Source organism: Pipra filicauda, unplaced genomic scaffold (assembly GCF_003945595.2).
Source record: "Pipra filicauda isolate LSUMZ 115617 unplaced genomic scaffold, ASM394559v2 scaffold1385_size15130_pilon, whole genome shotgun sequence".
NCBI classification, from domain to species: Eukaryota; Metazoa; Chordata; class Aves; order Passeriformes; family Pipridae; genus Pipra; species Pipra filicauda.
Window position 1 is genome coordinate 1 of NW_024103857.1, and position 15128 is coordinate 15128.

A 15128-nucleotide genomic window follows, 5' to 3' on the forward strand; every position below is an offset into this window, starting at 1 on the left:
CCATCCATCCGTCCATCCATCCACCCACCCAGCTCCCGGGGGTCTCAGCTGCTCAGGGCTGGGGGTGCTCCAGGGTCCCTGGTTTGCCAAGCTGCAGGTTGACCCCAGGGCTCTCTCCCTGCAGGGCTGAGTGGGGTCCCCCCTCTCCTCCTGCCAGGCCAGGGGGGCTCGAGCCTGATCCCCATCTGGGGGGCAATGCTACCTGCCCTGACAACAAAAGGGCACCGCTGTGCCCGGGGAGGATGGAGATTTCAGCAGCTCCTTCCTGGAGTGTGAGTTCTATCCAGGAGCAGACCTGCTCTAAAAGGGATGGAAAACTCCAGGGAAAAAAACCACAAGAAATAAAATAGGAGTACAACCGTCAGCTTTCTGAGGAAGACTCTGGGGAAGTAAGAGCTGGGCTCAGACACTGCTCAGCAGCTCAGAGAGCAGCTGGTGACAGAAGTGCCTGGGCTGGTGGGCACTGGGGGCTCTGCTGTGGGCCCCAACCCCAGGGACAGCAGCCAGAGCTGTGTCCCCTCCCCATGGATGCCCATCAGTGGGTCACCTCCGGGGCAGGGGTTGCAGCAGCCCCTGCACTGCTCCCACAGCAATGTCGAGAGGGTTACATTTTTGAATTATTTTTTTTTAAGCAGGTAACGGGAAAACGGGCTCAGGGAAAAAGGATGTAGGTGCCAGGAATTCTGCCCGAACTGTGGGAAAATTGCAGCTGGATAAAACTGGCAGGAGCAGGGGATTTGGGCAGCAGCACACGGAGACTGGGGACATGTTCAACTCCTGCCCCTCACCGGGATCGATCTCAGGGTCTGAGGGAGGAGCACAAACTTCAAGAAGCAGAGCTGTCCTTGCTCTGATCTTCTGTCTTTCATTTTTCATAATCACGCCAGATCTGCAGGTGCTTTGCCTCCAGAGGGATCAGGGAAAGGGTCGGGCTTGAGAGGGGAAGGGAAGGGTCTGGTCCGGAGGTGCGGGGTAGCCCCGGCTCCCAAACGGAGCAGAGGGGGACGAGGGAGGTGGCCGGAGGGACAAACCCCGGGATCAGCCCGGGAGCGGGTGTCCACCCGGGAGGGAGGTGCAGGTGCTGCTGCTGGCACACACCGAGTTTGATCCATTTGCCGATAAAGCGCAGCCCCGCGGTCCCCCCGCCCGGGCCGGGCGCGGCGGGAGCGCGCACACAGCGCATCTGCCCGCGCACGGACGCGCGGGCTCGGGCCGACCCGTCGCGGCGGTGCCCGGCCCGGGGGGCCAGGGGAAGGTTTGGCCTCGGAGTCTGGTTGCGCCGCGTCCTCCCAGCCTGTCATAGACTCCACTCAGCCTCCCCTGCCCGCCGGGAGCGGCGGGGACGGGCAGGAGCCCCCGCAGCCGCTGCCCCTCGACGGGCGCGGGGTCCCGCCGCGGGAGCCCCCGCAGCCACCCCTCGGGGCGGGAGAGGCGCGTCCCGCACCCGGCCCGACCCCCGCCCGCGGGCTCGGGCTGACCCGGGGGAGCGTTTCGTTGTCGCAAAACCAACGAACGAACGAACAACGACCGAAAAAAACCCCAAACCACAGATGCAAATGAAGCGCCAGCCCTAAAGGGGCCCCGGTGCCGCGGGGGTCCCCGCCGGCTCCGCACCCCGAGGCAGCGCTGCCGAGGGGCGGGGGCCGGGCGGGAGCCGCGCACCCCCGGGGCACCGGCCCGGGAAGAGGGGAGAGGGTGTCCCGGCTCCTGCCGTCGGGGCCGGGGCCGCGGCCGTCGCGCTGCTCCGGGACGGTTTACCCGGGGGTCGCCGCGCACCGCGGGACGGGGTCGGGACGAGGGGCCGCGGGAACGGGCGGGTACTTACGGGCGAGGGCGGCGGGGCCGCTCGGAGCCGCTCCGGCGCTGCCCCGGGGCGGCCGGGCTTAAGAGCCGTCGGGCGGGCGCAGGACAATGGCCGGGAGGAGGGGGCCGGGGCCGGGGGGCGGCGGGAGGCGGGGAGGGGCCGGGGCCGCCCGCCGCCGCTCCGCCCCCCCGCGTCTGGCGTAAACCCGGCTCCGGGCTAAAAGAACCGGCGAGCTACCGGCGCCCGGGGCTGGTGGCCGCCGCGGACGGCTCGCCGGTGCCGGCGGCAGCGCCCGGCCCGGCCAGGCCCGCCCCGTCGCGTCCCGCCCCGCCGCGCCATGTCGCTGAGCCCCAAGCACACGACGCCCTTCTCGGTCACCGACATCCTGAGCCCGATGGAGGAGAGCTACAAGAAGTTCGGCGGCATGGACGGGGCGGGCGGGCTGGGCGCGCCCCTCGGGCCCTACCGCCAGGCGCCCGTGCCCCCCGCGCCCGCCGCCGTCCCGCAGCACGTCCCCGCGGGGGCGGCCGCCTACCACATGCCCCACGGCGTCTCGCAGTTCCCGCACGGCGCCGTCGGGGGCTACTGCAACGGCGGGCTGGGCAACGTGGGCGAGCTGCCCGCCTACCCCGAGGGGATGCGGGGCGGCGCGGCGGCGGGCGGCGGCTGGTACGGGGCCGGCGGCGACCCCCGCTACTCCAGCAGTAAGTGCGGGCGCGGGGCGGCGCGGGGGGGCGGCGGCGGCGGCGGGGGGCGGGCGGGGGAAGCCGCGGCCCCGACGGGGCGGCCGCCGGCGCTGAGCCGCCTCTCCCGCTCAGTCTCCAGGTTCATGGGCCCGTCGGCCGGGATGAACGTGGCCGGGATGGGCGGCCTGAGCGGCATCGCCGAGGGCGCCAAGGCCATCGTGCCGCTCCACGCGGCCCCGCGGAGGAAGAGGAGGGTGCTCTTCTCCCAGGCGCAGGTCTACGAGCTGGAGCGGCGCTTCAAGCAGCAGAAGTACCTGTCGGCGCCCGAGCGGGAGCACCTGGCCAGCCTGATCCACCTCACCCCGACCCAGGTGAAGATCTGGTTCCAGAACCATCGCTACAAGATGAAGCGCCAGGCCAAGGACAAGGCGGCCGCCCAGCAGTTGCACCCCGACGGCGGCGGCCTCTGCCAGCAGCCCTCGCCGCGCCGCGTGGCCGTGCCGGTGCTGGTGAAGGACGGCAAACCCTGCCCGCCGCCGGGCAGCGGCACCCCGGGCCCCGGGCAGGCCGCCCCCGCGCCCCCCGCCGCCGCCCCCGCCGCCCCCGCCGCGCACCCGCACCCCGGCTCGCTGGGGCAGGCGGCCGACCTGGAGGAGCTGTCACCCAGCCCGCCGGCGCTGCACGGCCCCGTGCCCCCCCTCGCCCCCCTGGACTCGGCCGGCGCCGACTACAACGGCGGCATGGTCAGCCCCAACCTGCTCTACGGCAGGACGTGGTAATCGGTGTGTCCCGTGTGTCCCCCCGCGGCCCCCCGGCCCTCCGAGACCGGACCCGCCGGCCCAGCGCCTGCGGGGACCCCGACGGACGCCCGTGGGCCCCCGCGCTCCCCTCTCTCCGGCCCCTTCCCGTCCTTCCTTCTGTTTTTTTTTTTTTTTTTTTTTTTTTTAAAGAAAAGCCTCTCCGTTTTTTTGGATAAACGCCCCCGACGGCAGCCCCGCGGCGGGGCCGAGTGCGCGTCCACGCGTGGGCTGCGGGCGTGACCGCGGCGCTCCCCGCTCGCGTGTGTGTGAGTGTGCGAGTGCGCCGAGGGTGTGCGTGTGCACGTGTGTGCGTGGAGGGTCTGTGTGCACGCGTGGGCCTGGATCCGCGTCCCGCCCGTGCCGCCGCATCCCGCCCGGGAGCGCCCCTGACGGGGCGGGGGGAGCCGGGGGACCGCGGGGCTCCGCTCCCGGCCCGGCCCCGCTCTCCTGCGGCAGCCCCGGGGCACCCGGAGCCCCGGCGTGTCCCGTCACAGCCCCGCTGAGCGCCACAATAAACCTTCTGAAGTGCAACTTATCTCGGCAGAATTAATTTCGCGGGGGTGCCCCGAAGTGCGATTCCGCTCTTGTCCCGATCGGAAGGTAAATTGAGTCGCGACTCGAGAGGCGGCGGCGGCGGCGGGAGCCGTGGCAGAAGAGCCCTGGAAGGCCGGCGCTCAGATTTAAGGGGAAAAAACCGTTTTTCTCGTTGTTGTTGTTAAATATCGCTCAGTAAATGAATGACCGCGCGTGGACGGGGCGCGCGTCCCGCGGAACCGCCACAACCGCCGGCCCTTCGCTCCGCTCCCGACGAGCTCAGGGACCCGCGGAGATGACGGAGAGCCCGGGGATTCCCGGGGCTGGACCCCGCTTCCCGCCGGGATGGAGGGCGGGGATCGGGCCCCGCAGCGCCGGGGCCGCCGGGCCGGAGGATGCTCCACGGCACAGCGGGGTTTATCCCCGCGCCTCTTCCCGGGGAAACCCCGCGCGTCGGGAAACACTCCTCGGGAGTTTCCGGCAATTTTTTCTTTCTTTTATTTTAATTTTTAATTTTATTTTATTTTTAACAATAAAAGGAAGCCTTGTTCTCACGAGTCGGCTGCTTCGTTCTCGGTGTACGGACTGATGGACAACACCAAAAGCTCCTTCCTTCCGCCTCCCTCTCAGGCTCCAAGGATTTAATTCCGTGCCCCCCCTGCCCGGCTCCCCCATCCTCGGGGGACCCGCTGGACCCCGGCCCGGGCAGGGGCTCCCCAGCCCCGGGCAATGCCAGAGCCCGCGCCGCTCCCGGCTGTGCCGTGAGGGAACGATTCTGGGGTGGAAAACAGGGATTTCAGTCTCTGCCAGACCACGGACCGGCTCCCGGACCCCTTCCCAAGGCCCATGCGGGAGCCGGGAGGGGAAGTGGGGCGTTCTCCCGGGTGGGGAGCGGCAGGGACCCCCCTTCCCTTCACGGCAGATGCCACATGGGGACCACCAGGGCTCCCTCCCTTTCCATAGGGGAGTGCTTCTCCCCACTGGCTCCCACGGGGGACAGCTCAGAGCATCTGGGGTGTGAGTGATTTCCCCCTCCAACTCTGTCAAATCCAAGGGGACGTGCCAGGCTCAGCTCCAGCTTGGAAAAAAAATTCTCTCTCTAGGTAGAGCAGCTTCAGGAGCTCCACGGGGATGCTGTCCCAGGGCGACCCCCAAACCCACCAGCAGCTGGGGTGCAGAGGCAGCCAAAGCAGAGCCCGAGGAGGGGGTAGCTCCACAGTCAGGCCCTGCATCCCACCCCCGGGCCATGGAGCCCAGGAACCCAACCCTCCGGGAGAGCACATTGCTCCAGGCATCGCTCCCAGGGCCCAGGAGGGCATGCCGGGTTCATCCCATCTCGGGCATGTGGCCGACCCACCCCGCTCCGTCCTCCACCCCACTCCCACGAAAACTCACCCTCGCTGCTGGTTTTGTCCCCTCAGAAAGCAAAATGACTTTTTTTTTGAGCCCCCAATCTTTTCCCCATCCGAGGGAGAAGGCCGTTCCCGGCTCCTGGAACGCTGCATTACAATGAAGGATTCTGCTCCACCCTCAATCACTTGAAAATAATGAGTCCAGTTTGATGATTCCTTCCTCCCAAGGTTACCCCCGGGTCTGTCTGGGCTCTTCCCTGGTTGCTGGCGATTAACACCTGCGCCCTGGAAGGAAGGAGCACCGAGCACTGTGGCATCGGGGGCGAGAGCAGGGCTGGGAAGTTTACTGGTTTACACAACACATGAATTTAAGGGAAAAAAATCCAAAGGGAAAGCTGAACTGGATGCTCTCCTCATTTTTTTTGTTTTGTTTTGTTTGTTTGTTTTGTTGCTTAAACAAATATTTTCGATGCTAAGACAGAGGCCGGGTAGAATTATTTTCCAAGAATTCAACATAAATGGGGGTGTGTGCAAGTAAAAGATACAAACAGGGCCTGGAGAGGGTTGAAAATTAACCACACGCTGCTGCTCAGAATTTCAAAAGCCGCTTTATAAAGCAAATAAAAATATTTACCGATTTGGTACACTCACACAGAAAAATCCCTAGAAAGAGGTACTAAAAACGAATGGAATCTGTGCCCTTCCGCGGCTATTTTAAATTAGGTATCAAACAGACAAATCCACCTCCTCTGCTTGGCTGTGCCCCCACTAACCAAGCCAGGAACAGGCAGGCGTCGCAAAAGTCGAAATGTTTTACTTCCAAGTCCCAAAAAAATCCGCCCCTCTGCGAGACACTGAAGGAACATCCGACCAACATCCGACCAACATCCGACCGGGACCGGCGAGGGCCACGTGTTCCAGCGCCGCCGGCTGCGCCCCGCGAGTCCATCAAATCCCCTTTCTGGGCATTCTTTGAAACTCCACGGCTGTTTTCAGGCTCTCGTGAGTGGAGCAGGGGATGTTTGGAGTCCGGAGGGACGGGCACAGCTCGGATGAGTGAGGAAGACAGCGCAGCACCCCCACCTCCTCCAGCGGCTCCCGGGCTGCTCCACAACCCGCTTCCCAGCCACACGGCCCCCCTCCCAAAAAATCATCAGCAACCAGGTCCATAAGAAATATGCACATTTTAAACAAGTTTAAAAACTACAGGGATGGTGCTTAACAGTTTCATCGATTTCTTTTCTTTTTTTTTCTTTTCCCCCCTCTCCCCCACAAAATAATAGAAAGAACAAAAAGCAAAAACAAATAAAATCCGGATGTTTCCTATGTTTAACAAGAAAAAAAAAATAAAAACAGAAGCCAGGAGCTAATTCCAGCTGTACCTTCCTGCGGGAGGAGGGAGCGGGTAGGGCCTCCCGGGGCCGTACGCCTGCAAGCAAACAAACAAAAGCAAGCATTTATTTTTTGGATTAACACCACAAGTAAACAAGTTGGGAGAGCTCGAGGCGCCACTCGGGACTGGAACAATGCACCCTCCACATCCCCTGTACAGAGAGGTACCAAACCCCCCCCACCACGGTTACAGGGCTGGACATCCAAGAGCTCTCCCAGGAAACACAGGCAGGGCTGAACCCCCGGAGGGGAGCGGGGCTGACCAGCGCCGGCCACGGCTTCGCTCCGGGGAACAAATCCACCCAAAGCCAAGGGACTTCCCAGCACTGACACCTCTGGGTGTGCTTTGTTTTTAGAGCCCCAGGCAGAGAGCAGCAAGTGGGGTATCTCACACTCGGGGCAGACAAACACAGCTTCTCTTTTTTTTTTTTGTTTTCCTTAAAATACTTACGTGTACGGAAGTATTTTAAGGGGAAAAAAAATGAAAACTGTATTTTTTACAGAAGCAGCATTTTCCAGACTCATTCACACTTTAATAGTAGGCCAAAGACACCTAAATCCCACTCTGGAAATCACTCCAAATGAGATTTATTTTTGTACTTAAATTTAGGCATTTGAGGCATCAACTATCAAGTGAAAAATGCACTGGAAAATTTCACAGAATCACCGGGAAGCATCTTAAATAATTTCCAAACCTGATATACTGCAGAGACCAGAAAGTAAACTAAATATGGTGCATCAACACCAGTGACAGGCTTTGTTCGCCCCTTACTTGGGGTGTTTTTGGTGGGGAGGGGAAGAGGGGCTGCCTCTCCTCTCTCCCAAAGAGAAATCCATCTTTACCCCGGCCCACGGCAGCCGAGACATCCACGGGAACCGCGGAGCCCGTGACCCAACCTGCCGGGAGGCTCCCTGCAGCCTGCACGGGCAGGGAACCTTGCAGGTTCCTTCCCAGGTTTGATTGCAGGCAATTAAAAAAGGAAACGAGTTGGTTACATCCCTCTGAAAAAAAAAATCCTTGGAAGCCAGCAGCAATCCCCGTGCAGAGGGACAATGCGGAGGCCCGGGAGAGCCGCGCGACGCCGATCCGGGCGCTCCGCTGTGTGCGGCCACAGGCTGGAACAGAAATGCCCAACACCTGCACAGCACCACCAAGTTTATTCTTTCGTTTTCTGGGAGAGCTGGAAGGCCCCAAACCCCCACTCCCACGGAGCCCCCCGGATCCATGGCAGCTGCATTAATTTTGTAAGCACTCTGCGGCAGCGCGTTTATTAACCTCTTCAGGCCGCGTTCTGTACGCTGTAAAAAAAGAATTCAGAGGTGAAAGGGCCCAAAGATAATTATTTATGCTGCTACGTGTCACCACTTCCACTTGAATCCCTTTTCAAGGCTTTAAAGCTTTGAAATTTGCAGGCAGCAAGGCCGGATTCAATGATTGGGTTGGCACCCGAAAGCCTTTCAGGTACCTTCTCATTTCACTCCAGCCCCGAGGAAATAATGACATTGGAAAGTTCATTTAAAAATAACAACAACAACAACAACAACAAAAGGCAACAAAAATCTAAGGGGAGATAAAAAACAGTTGGAAAGCAACACACTGCAAAGGGAATTTTTAAGGAAGTAAAATTACTGGAGCTGAAAGATTTGTCCTTAACATCCACTATGTGTGGGTATAAATAAAAGGGTTGTCACCACCCAGTTCTAACACTTCCTGCACCAGCAGATGGGTCTGTGCCAGTGCCAGGGGAATTCTGGTTTGGACAAGACCACAGTATGATCCAGGCTGTGGGTGCCACGAGGCTCCGAGACAGCTTCCCACGAGGGAACTAACCAGGGATGCCCTTCCCAACCCTTCTGGAAGGCTATTCCTGCTCACCCTCGTGACTCCAGCTGTGGCTGTTGGGCACTAAGATTTAAGGTTGGGAATGAACTATCTGCAGACAGACTCCTTTAGCAAACAGAGCCCCCCACACTGCCCAGGACGGAGGGCAGGGCAGAGTGTGCAGGCAGGCACACTTGTTCAAGGGTCTATTCCCCAGCCCAATTAAACACTGCCCAGGCTCCGCTGGCACGAAGATCCTCCACTGACTTCTCTCCATTATCCCAGCAGCCCCTGTTATGGATTAGTGCAATCAGGCATTTTTTCCTCTGGCTCTGGTGTTTTGGGTAAACCTGCGCAACCCAAAGTGAAAGACTTTTGAAAACTGATCCTACTAATACACCTCATCCACATTTAAAATACAAACACCACTGGGGCCTAGTTGGGCAAAGGTTCAAGCCCCACTACACTTCCCCAGTAAGCTCAGTGTGACCATCACCCGTGCTGGTGAGTTCTGCTGCCAGTCAGACCCGGTGCTGGCAGGATTTGTACTGGTACTGCCTCCCCTGTGCTGGTGCTGGGCCAGGTAACACATGTGCCTCTGCACTGGGGAGGTGGGCAGGCTGAGAGGAGGAAAAAAAAAAACCTAGGAGTGACTAAAAAGTGACTTGTCTTGAGCTGAGCCAGGCTCCAGGAGAAGGCACGTTTCCAACAGTTTGTGCCTTGGTTTCCAGATAAAATATTGGGCAACTGTGCTGCAACCCAGCAGCTGAGCCCTCCTCCTCCCCAGCACTGAGTAGGAACCTTCCCACAGTTCTGACTTCCTCAAGCAGCAACAGAACCAAGAGTTTAACCTAGATACCTGAAATTTATTTTAAATCAGTACATAGCACTGGAAACGCTCAGAGATCTGGAACAAGAGTATATAACAGATCACATTTTACTGGGAACACTCCCCCTCCCAAAACTCCCTAAGCAAAGTCACCTGCTACTTTCAAGCAGCATTTTCACTCTGTGGCATTTTCATGAACTGCTGACAGAGTCACCTGTAATTTTGGATGAGGTTCTCCCATCATGTTCCCTTGTTTCCATGTAACCACACAGAGCTATTTTCACATGTCCTTTCCCAGACATGTTTATTCCTGGGGCTACATTTGCATTAAGTAGTTTTTCAGCTAAGAGAAAGCCAACAAACACTCGAGAGGAAAAATACAGGAAGTCGTAAGAATCCACATTTAAAACATGCTGGGGAGAAACCCTTCTGACCCCAAAAGGTGTAGCTGTGGATTCCCTCACAGGAGAGGTTGGAATACTTGCCTTCAGGTGATGTTTGCTCAGGCTGCAGGAAGAGTGTCTGAGCTGTGCTAATGGACAGGGTGGTGGTGCAGTCCTGGCACAGACCTCGTGCCAGGGGAGGACAAGGTTGGGAAGTCACCTGCCCGTGCTCTCAGTGGGGACACAGTGACACACTGGAACCAGCTCTGGAATGCCCTCCCACGCCACACTGCCTGCCCACAGCCACGCCAGAAGGAAGCCCTGGAGGGGAGGACGGAGGGTGTTCCTACCTGTCTGCCCCTGTCCATGCGGTCCTCGGGTCTCTGGGGGTATCCCATGGGTCCCATCCCCTGGTACTGCGCCGGCTGGAACTGGCTGGGGGACTGCAGCATGCGGTTCCAGGCAAGGAGAGGAGCAGCTCCAGTGTTTCTGTGTAAGGAAGAGACACTGCAGTGGGAACCCACAGTCCCACAGCACGTCCCCCAAAAGCGGATTTGTCTCGGAGCTGAACAGGGTCCCCCAGCCGTGCCTGCAGCGGGACTGCGGGTGGCCAAGCGCTGGAGAGAGACCAGGGAGGGGGGAATGTATTCCCAAATTTCCCTGAAGGCCACCTTTGCTCATGGTTTCCTTCATCACAGCCTGAAGCTGCACAACCAGGTGCTGCCACGAGCAGCAGACCCAGAGGTTTTTCCAGTTCCCTGGAAGGTTCCTGTCCACCCTCTATTCCGGGGGCAGATCTGCCGACTCCCCCGCGCTGCTCCTGAGCCCGGCTCAGAGCCCAGCTCAAAGCCCAGCTCAAAGCCCTGCCCAGGGTTCCCCACCGTCCCAGGAGTAAACATGTGCCACATGGGAGCCGGGGGCTTTCTTCTCTGAGCGCCCAGACTCCTTCTGGGAGCCCATTCTTCCCAGTTAATTGCAGGTTGCAAATGAATTCTTACGGCGAGTATTCGGAATCTAGGCTAGGGGCCTTGGCTGCTTTTTCCCATCCATTATTCTGCTCAATATGTCAGGAGGTCTGATCGGGAAGAAACCTTTTCAAGTTCTATTGATGCTGTTTTCAATTGACCACGGTGACCTAGCAACATAAGCACTAATTGGCACGGGCTGACTGACATTTGGTGTACAGTTTAGATGGGAACGCAGACCCCACGTCCATTATAACCCAGTTTGCCATGCCAGATTACCAACAGCAAGAAATGTTTTCATTGCCTTCAAGTGCCTATTCTGGCATTACAGTTATAAAGCAACAGGTATAACACGTCAAACATCGTTTGATTAAAAATATAAAAAAAAAAAATTAAAAAAAAAATGCTTCGTGCATGATCTGGTCGTTAAAGCTGAGCACGGGTGAGGGACAACCCCTCACAGAACTCAGGGGTTCTGCAGGACACTATCATCTTGTAAAGGAAAAACAGGGATAGTGGGGACACTTCATCTTTCCTGACCCCCCTTGATGAGGGACTCGACAGAGGCAGGTCTGGTGGGAGATGGGGACAGCAGAGACAGGGGCTCCATAATCCCAGATTTACCTGCTGGGGTGGGGACTGCAGGGAGCACAGCACTGCATCCCAGATTTACCTGCTGGGATGGGGACTGCAGGGAGCACAGCACTGCATCCCAGATTTACCTGCTGGGATGGGGACTGCAGGGAGCACAGCACTGCATCCCTGATTTACCTGCTGGGATGGGGACTGCAGGGAGCACAGCACTGCATCCCTGATTTACCTGCTGGGATGGGGACTGCAGGGAGCACAGCACTGCATCCCAGATTTACCTGCTGGGATGGGGCCAGCAGGGAGCAGGAGCACTGCTGGTTTATCTCCTTCACTGCACATCACTCCTCGTCTCTTCCAAGAGCCTCTGCCCAGATGTGCTGAATTTCCACCCTGGAGACCCTTTCCAGGGGCAGCCAGGCTCCCAAACGACCCCAGAGCTCGGGGAGGAGCTGTGATTGTCCTGGCCAGGCAGGATTCACAGCCAGATGCACAACACCAGGCAAAGGGAGCTGTGAGAACTGAGGAGTTTTGGAGGGGAAGGACTTTAAACACATTCCACCAGCTGGAGCAGAGGCAAAGTTGGAATCAAGACAGGTAGAGGCAAGACTAAATGGATGAAAACAGGCATTTTGGATGTGACAGTGGTGTGGTTTTGGATGCAAACTGCTTTTGGTTTCACACTAAAGCCTACAAAGACAACTGCTCCACCTGGTCAGAATAAGACCTGCCTGGATTTTAGGAAAGCATAAGGAACTCCTGCCATCTCCAGAAGCAAATAACTTGATTCCTGTTTAGAAAAATATGAGTCCTGCTGGATAAATATGCAGTTGGTGAATATGACGTGGAATACATGGACTAAAAATGGACATGCACGAATGGTAAGTGGTGATACTGAGCTGTGTGCTGTGCTTTTCACCCCAGGAATGCACAATGTCACCCAAATCCTCCCTCAGAAGGAGCAATGCTGTAGTTAAAGTTCATAGCAAGTCACACTTTCAGTGACTAAACACTCAAAGTCAGTATTCTAAGTTAGGTTCATACTTATTCCTTTGGATTAAGTATTTTGAGTACTAACTTTTTTCCCCTTCATGATTCCTAGAAAACAGCAGACTCTCTGGGATGAATACACTGCTCTGCCTTAAGGAAAACTACCGGGAAATACCCACACAGCCCCAGCTCTTGGGCTTTCATTAACAATCATTCTGTCTCTGTAACAAGTGCTGGTGATAAATACAACTGAGGGTCACAGGCCAGCACTTGCTCCATGCCTGGAATGGGAAAGTTTGACACAAATTTCATTTGTCATTAATATGTACTTGGCACAGAGTTTAAACTTGTTATTTTTAAGTGATGTTTAGTGAAAAGTTAGGAATTTAACAAATTAAACACAATATTTACATGATGTTGTTGGGGCATTTTTGCTCAAGGCCATCTGAAACAGTGAAATTGGTGATTTTCAGTCAGAACTACCATGGATTCTAAACCTGGAAAAAAGGCTGCAATGCATTTTCTGATCTTAAAGCCTGTTCTTAATTCACAGAACTATGTATTATTTAAAAAAAATAAATTAGATTTTCATCTTGTAAACAAGAACTATGGAAATTACAGGACTCACAGCACTTGACTTTGTGTTCATCCAGTGGATCTATTAATTGGTGAGGGTGGAGATTTGCACGCAGCAAAAGCTGCAACCAAAAAGGGACTGTGCCACTTGAAACATCCCAGGAGCTCACACTGGCAGAATTATTCAAACCACTCTCCAGAGTTACCCCAACTCATGATTCAGCTGAAGCATATTCAGCCAGGACAGCTCAAAGACAGCCTCAGGAGACATTACACTGTCAAACATCCCCGTGTTCCAAGCTCAGACTCCTTGGAAATCTCTTCTGTGAGCAGCTCAAGCAAATGGTTTTGCTCCATTTCCCTCAGGCAGGAAATGCCCCTCAGCCAGGCAGCACTGCAGCACTGGATTTAAGAGTAAGAGATCCTACACAGGAGGCAGGACCCGCTGGACTATGGAGAAGCAGCTTTACACTCCTGGTTTTTATTCCCCCCAGGCTTGGGAAGCAAGAGGTGCTTTAGCCCCCTCCTGCAACACTCCATCCCTGGAACAGCACGAAGGCTCCAAGCTTTCTGGGCAGCAGCAGGGCTGGCCTCTCCCTCACTTACTTTCTTCCTGGGAACAGAGGTGACAGAGGACAGAAATCCCTGGCTGCTCTCTCCCCTGGCTCCTTGTTGCTCCTGGAGCACCTGAAGCCACAGCAGCAAGTGGGAACAGCCCCGGGGGGAGGCGGTTTGGGAAACCAGCAGCTCCCAGGGAATGAACTGGGAAACCCAAAATCCCTTGCAGGGGTCAATTCAACAGGTTCAGACATTATTTCCTGCACCAAGTCTCCCTGTGTTTAACCTTCTGCTTAAGTCTCTGTGCTTGTCTTTGTACAGCAGCTCCCTCAACGTCAGCAGGTTTATCTGCTTCCCAAATCCCAGACCTTCCAGGGAAACGGCAAAAGTACTGATCCTCAGAGCTGGCAAGTCAGAGATTTTCATAAACCATCCAAGGTGCAACAAAGAAAAGGCAAGGACAAGTGACAGACCTGCAGCAATCCTTCAGAAAATAGTCCTGTATACGTTGGATTTAATTAGGGTGTGGGAGCAGCAACTCCCATGGCCTGAGCAATATTGAAGCTTGCATTATAAACAAACCTTGCCTTACAATATTCCACATGGATGAGGCACAGGATAAGGGAGCCAGACTTGGTTCAGTGGGGATCAAAATGGTTGCCATGGAAAGTGGCTGCGGAGAGCTCAATAAATTCTCCCAAAGCCCATATTTTCAATGGCCAACATTTGCAAATAAAACCGAGGGAAAAAAAAAATCTGTGCCTCGGTGCAGAAACATCCCTTGTGTGCTCTGCCATTCCTCCATAAACAGAAATAAATATCATTATTCATAGCTGCCACAGGTACCCTGAGTTTATTGAGTCCCCCCACTGAAGGACACACAAGCCATCAATGAAGGAATGCATGTAAAACATCCCTGATTATCAAACCATGTCACATTCCTTCTATTCGATGGCACTTATTGGACTGCAGATTCCATAATCCTTCCCTGAGTCCCTTCTGCATTTAATTCAGTTCAGCCTTAAGTAGTTAAAGAAACTGTTTTCAGTGGCAACTAATAACTACTGACCTACAGTGACACTGCCCTACAATGGGCTTGTCAGCCCTGAAAAACTTGTACCAAAGAAGCTGATTAGGACTTCAAGAGGTTTGTAGCAAGAATCAATGGCTGGTCTGTACTAATGCTGCGGCTGCAGCACAGAAATGATAAAAGTGGAACACCATTAGTTATGCCTCATTAAGCTCCACAGCCCTCCTAAAAAGAAATTTGTTTAGCCTGTCCAAAATCTAATGCAGTTTTAAGCTCTCTGTGTCCAATTTCATGGTATCTCAAAAGCTTCAATAAGATAAAGGCCAAAGAACCAAGAACGGTACCAAAGCACCAACAGTAAAGTTAATTTTGAAGCCTGAGTTTTAATGGAAAGTGGTTGTTTTTTTTTTTTAATTCAAACTACTCAAGCCTTTTAAAGGATGAACACCACGTAGTGTGCTCTCAAAACATAAATAAATCACGGACCTTAATTAACTTAAAAAACCCTCTGTACAGCACCGTTTCAACAAACTTAAACGGCAACGTTCAAAACAAAGGAGGGGAAAAAACAAACGTTGGGAAGGCTGGCAGAGCCCCATCCACCCTCCTGGGCAGGTCTCACAGAGCTGCCAAAACCCCTCCTGCCTTACCTCTGTGGTGCCTGCTGGAACAAGGGCGTGGGGCCTCGCCAGGACTCCTGCGGCCGAAGGTCTGGAGGGCAGAAACAAAATGGTAAAATAAGAAAGAGCAAGTGTAACAATTCAAGAGCCCTGCTCCACTCCTGGGTGTGCTTTCAAGGAGCCAAACAGAAAAGCTCGG

General features: G+C 55.9%; 1 protein-coding gene across 1 annotated transcript; it reads left to right on the plus strand.

The window, feature by feature from the left end:
• Window positions 1-2059: 2059 nt before the first annotated feature.
• On the plus strand, window positions 2060-3404 carry NKX2-4 (NK2 homeobox 4). Its single transcript, XM_027724190.2, has 2 exons — window positions 2060-2508; window positions 2623-3404. The coding sequence occupies exons 1-2, from the start codon at window positions 2142-2144 to the stop codon at window positions 3267-3269; spliced, it is 1014 nt and encodes a 337-aa protein (XP_027579991.1). The 5' UTR covers window positions 2060-2141; the 3' UTR covers window positions 3270-3404.
• Window positions 3405-15128: the final 11724 nt, after the last annotated feature.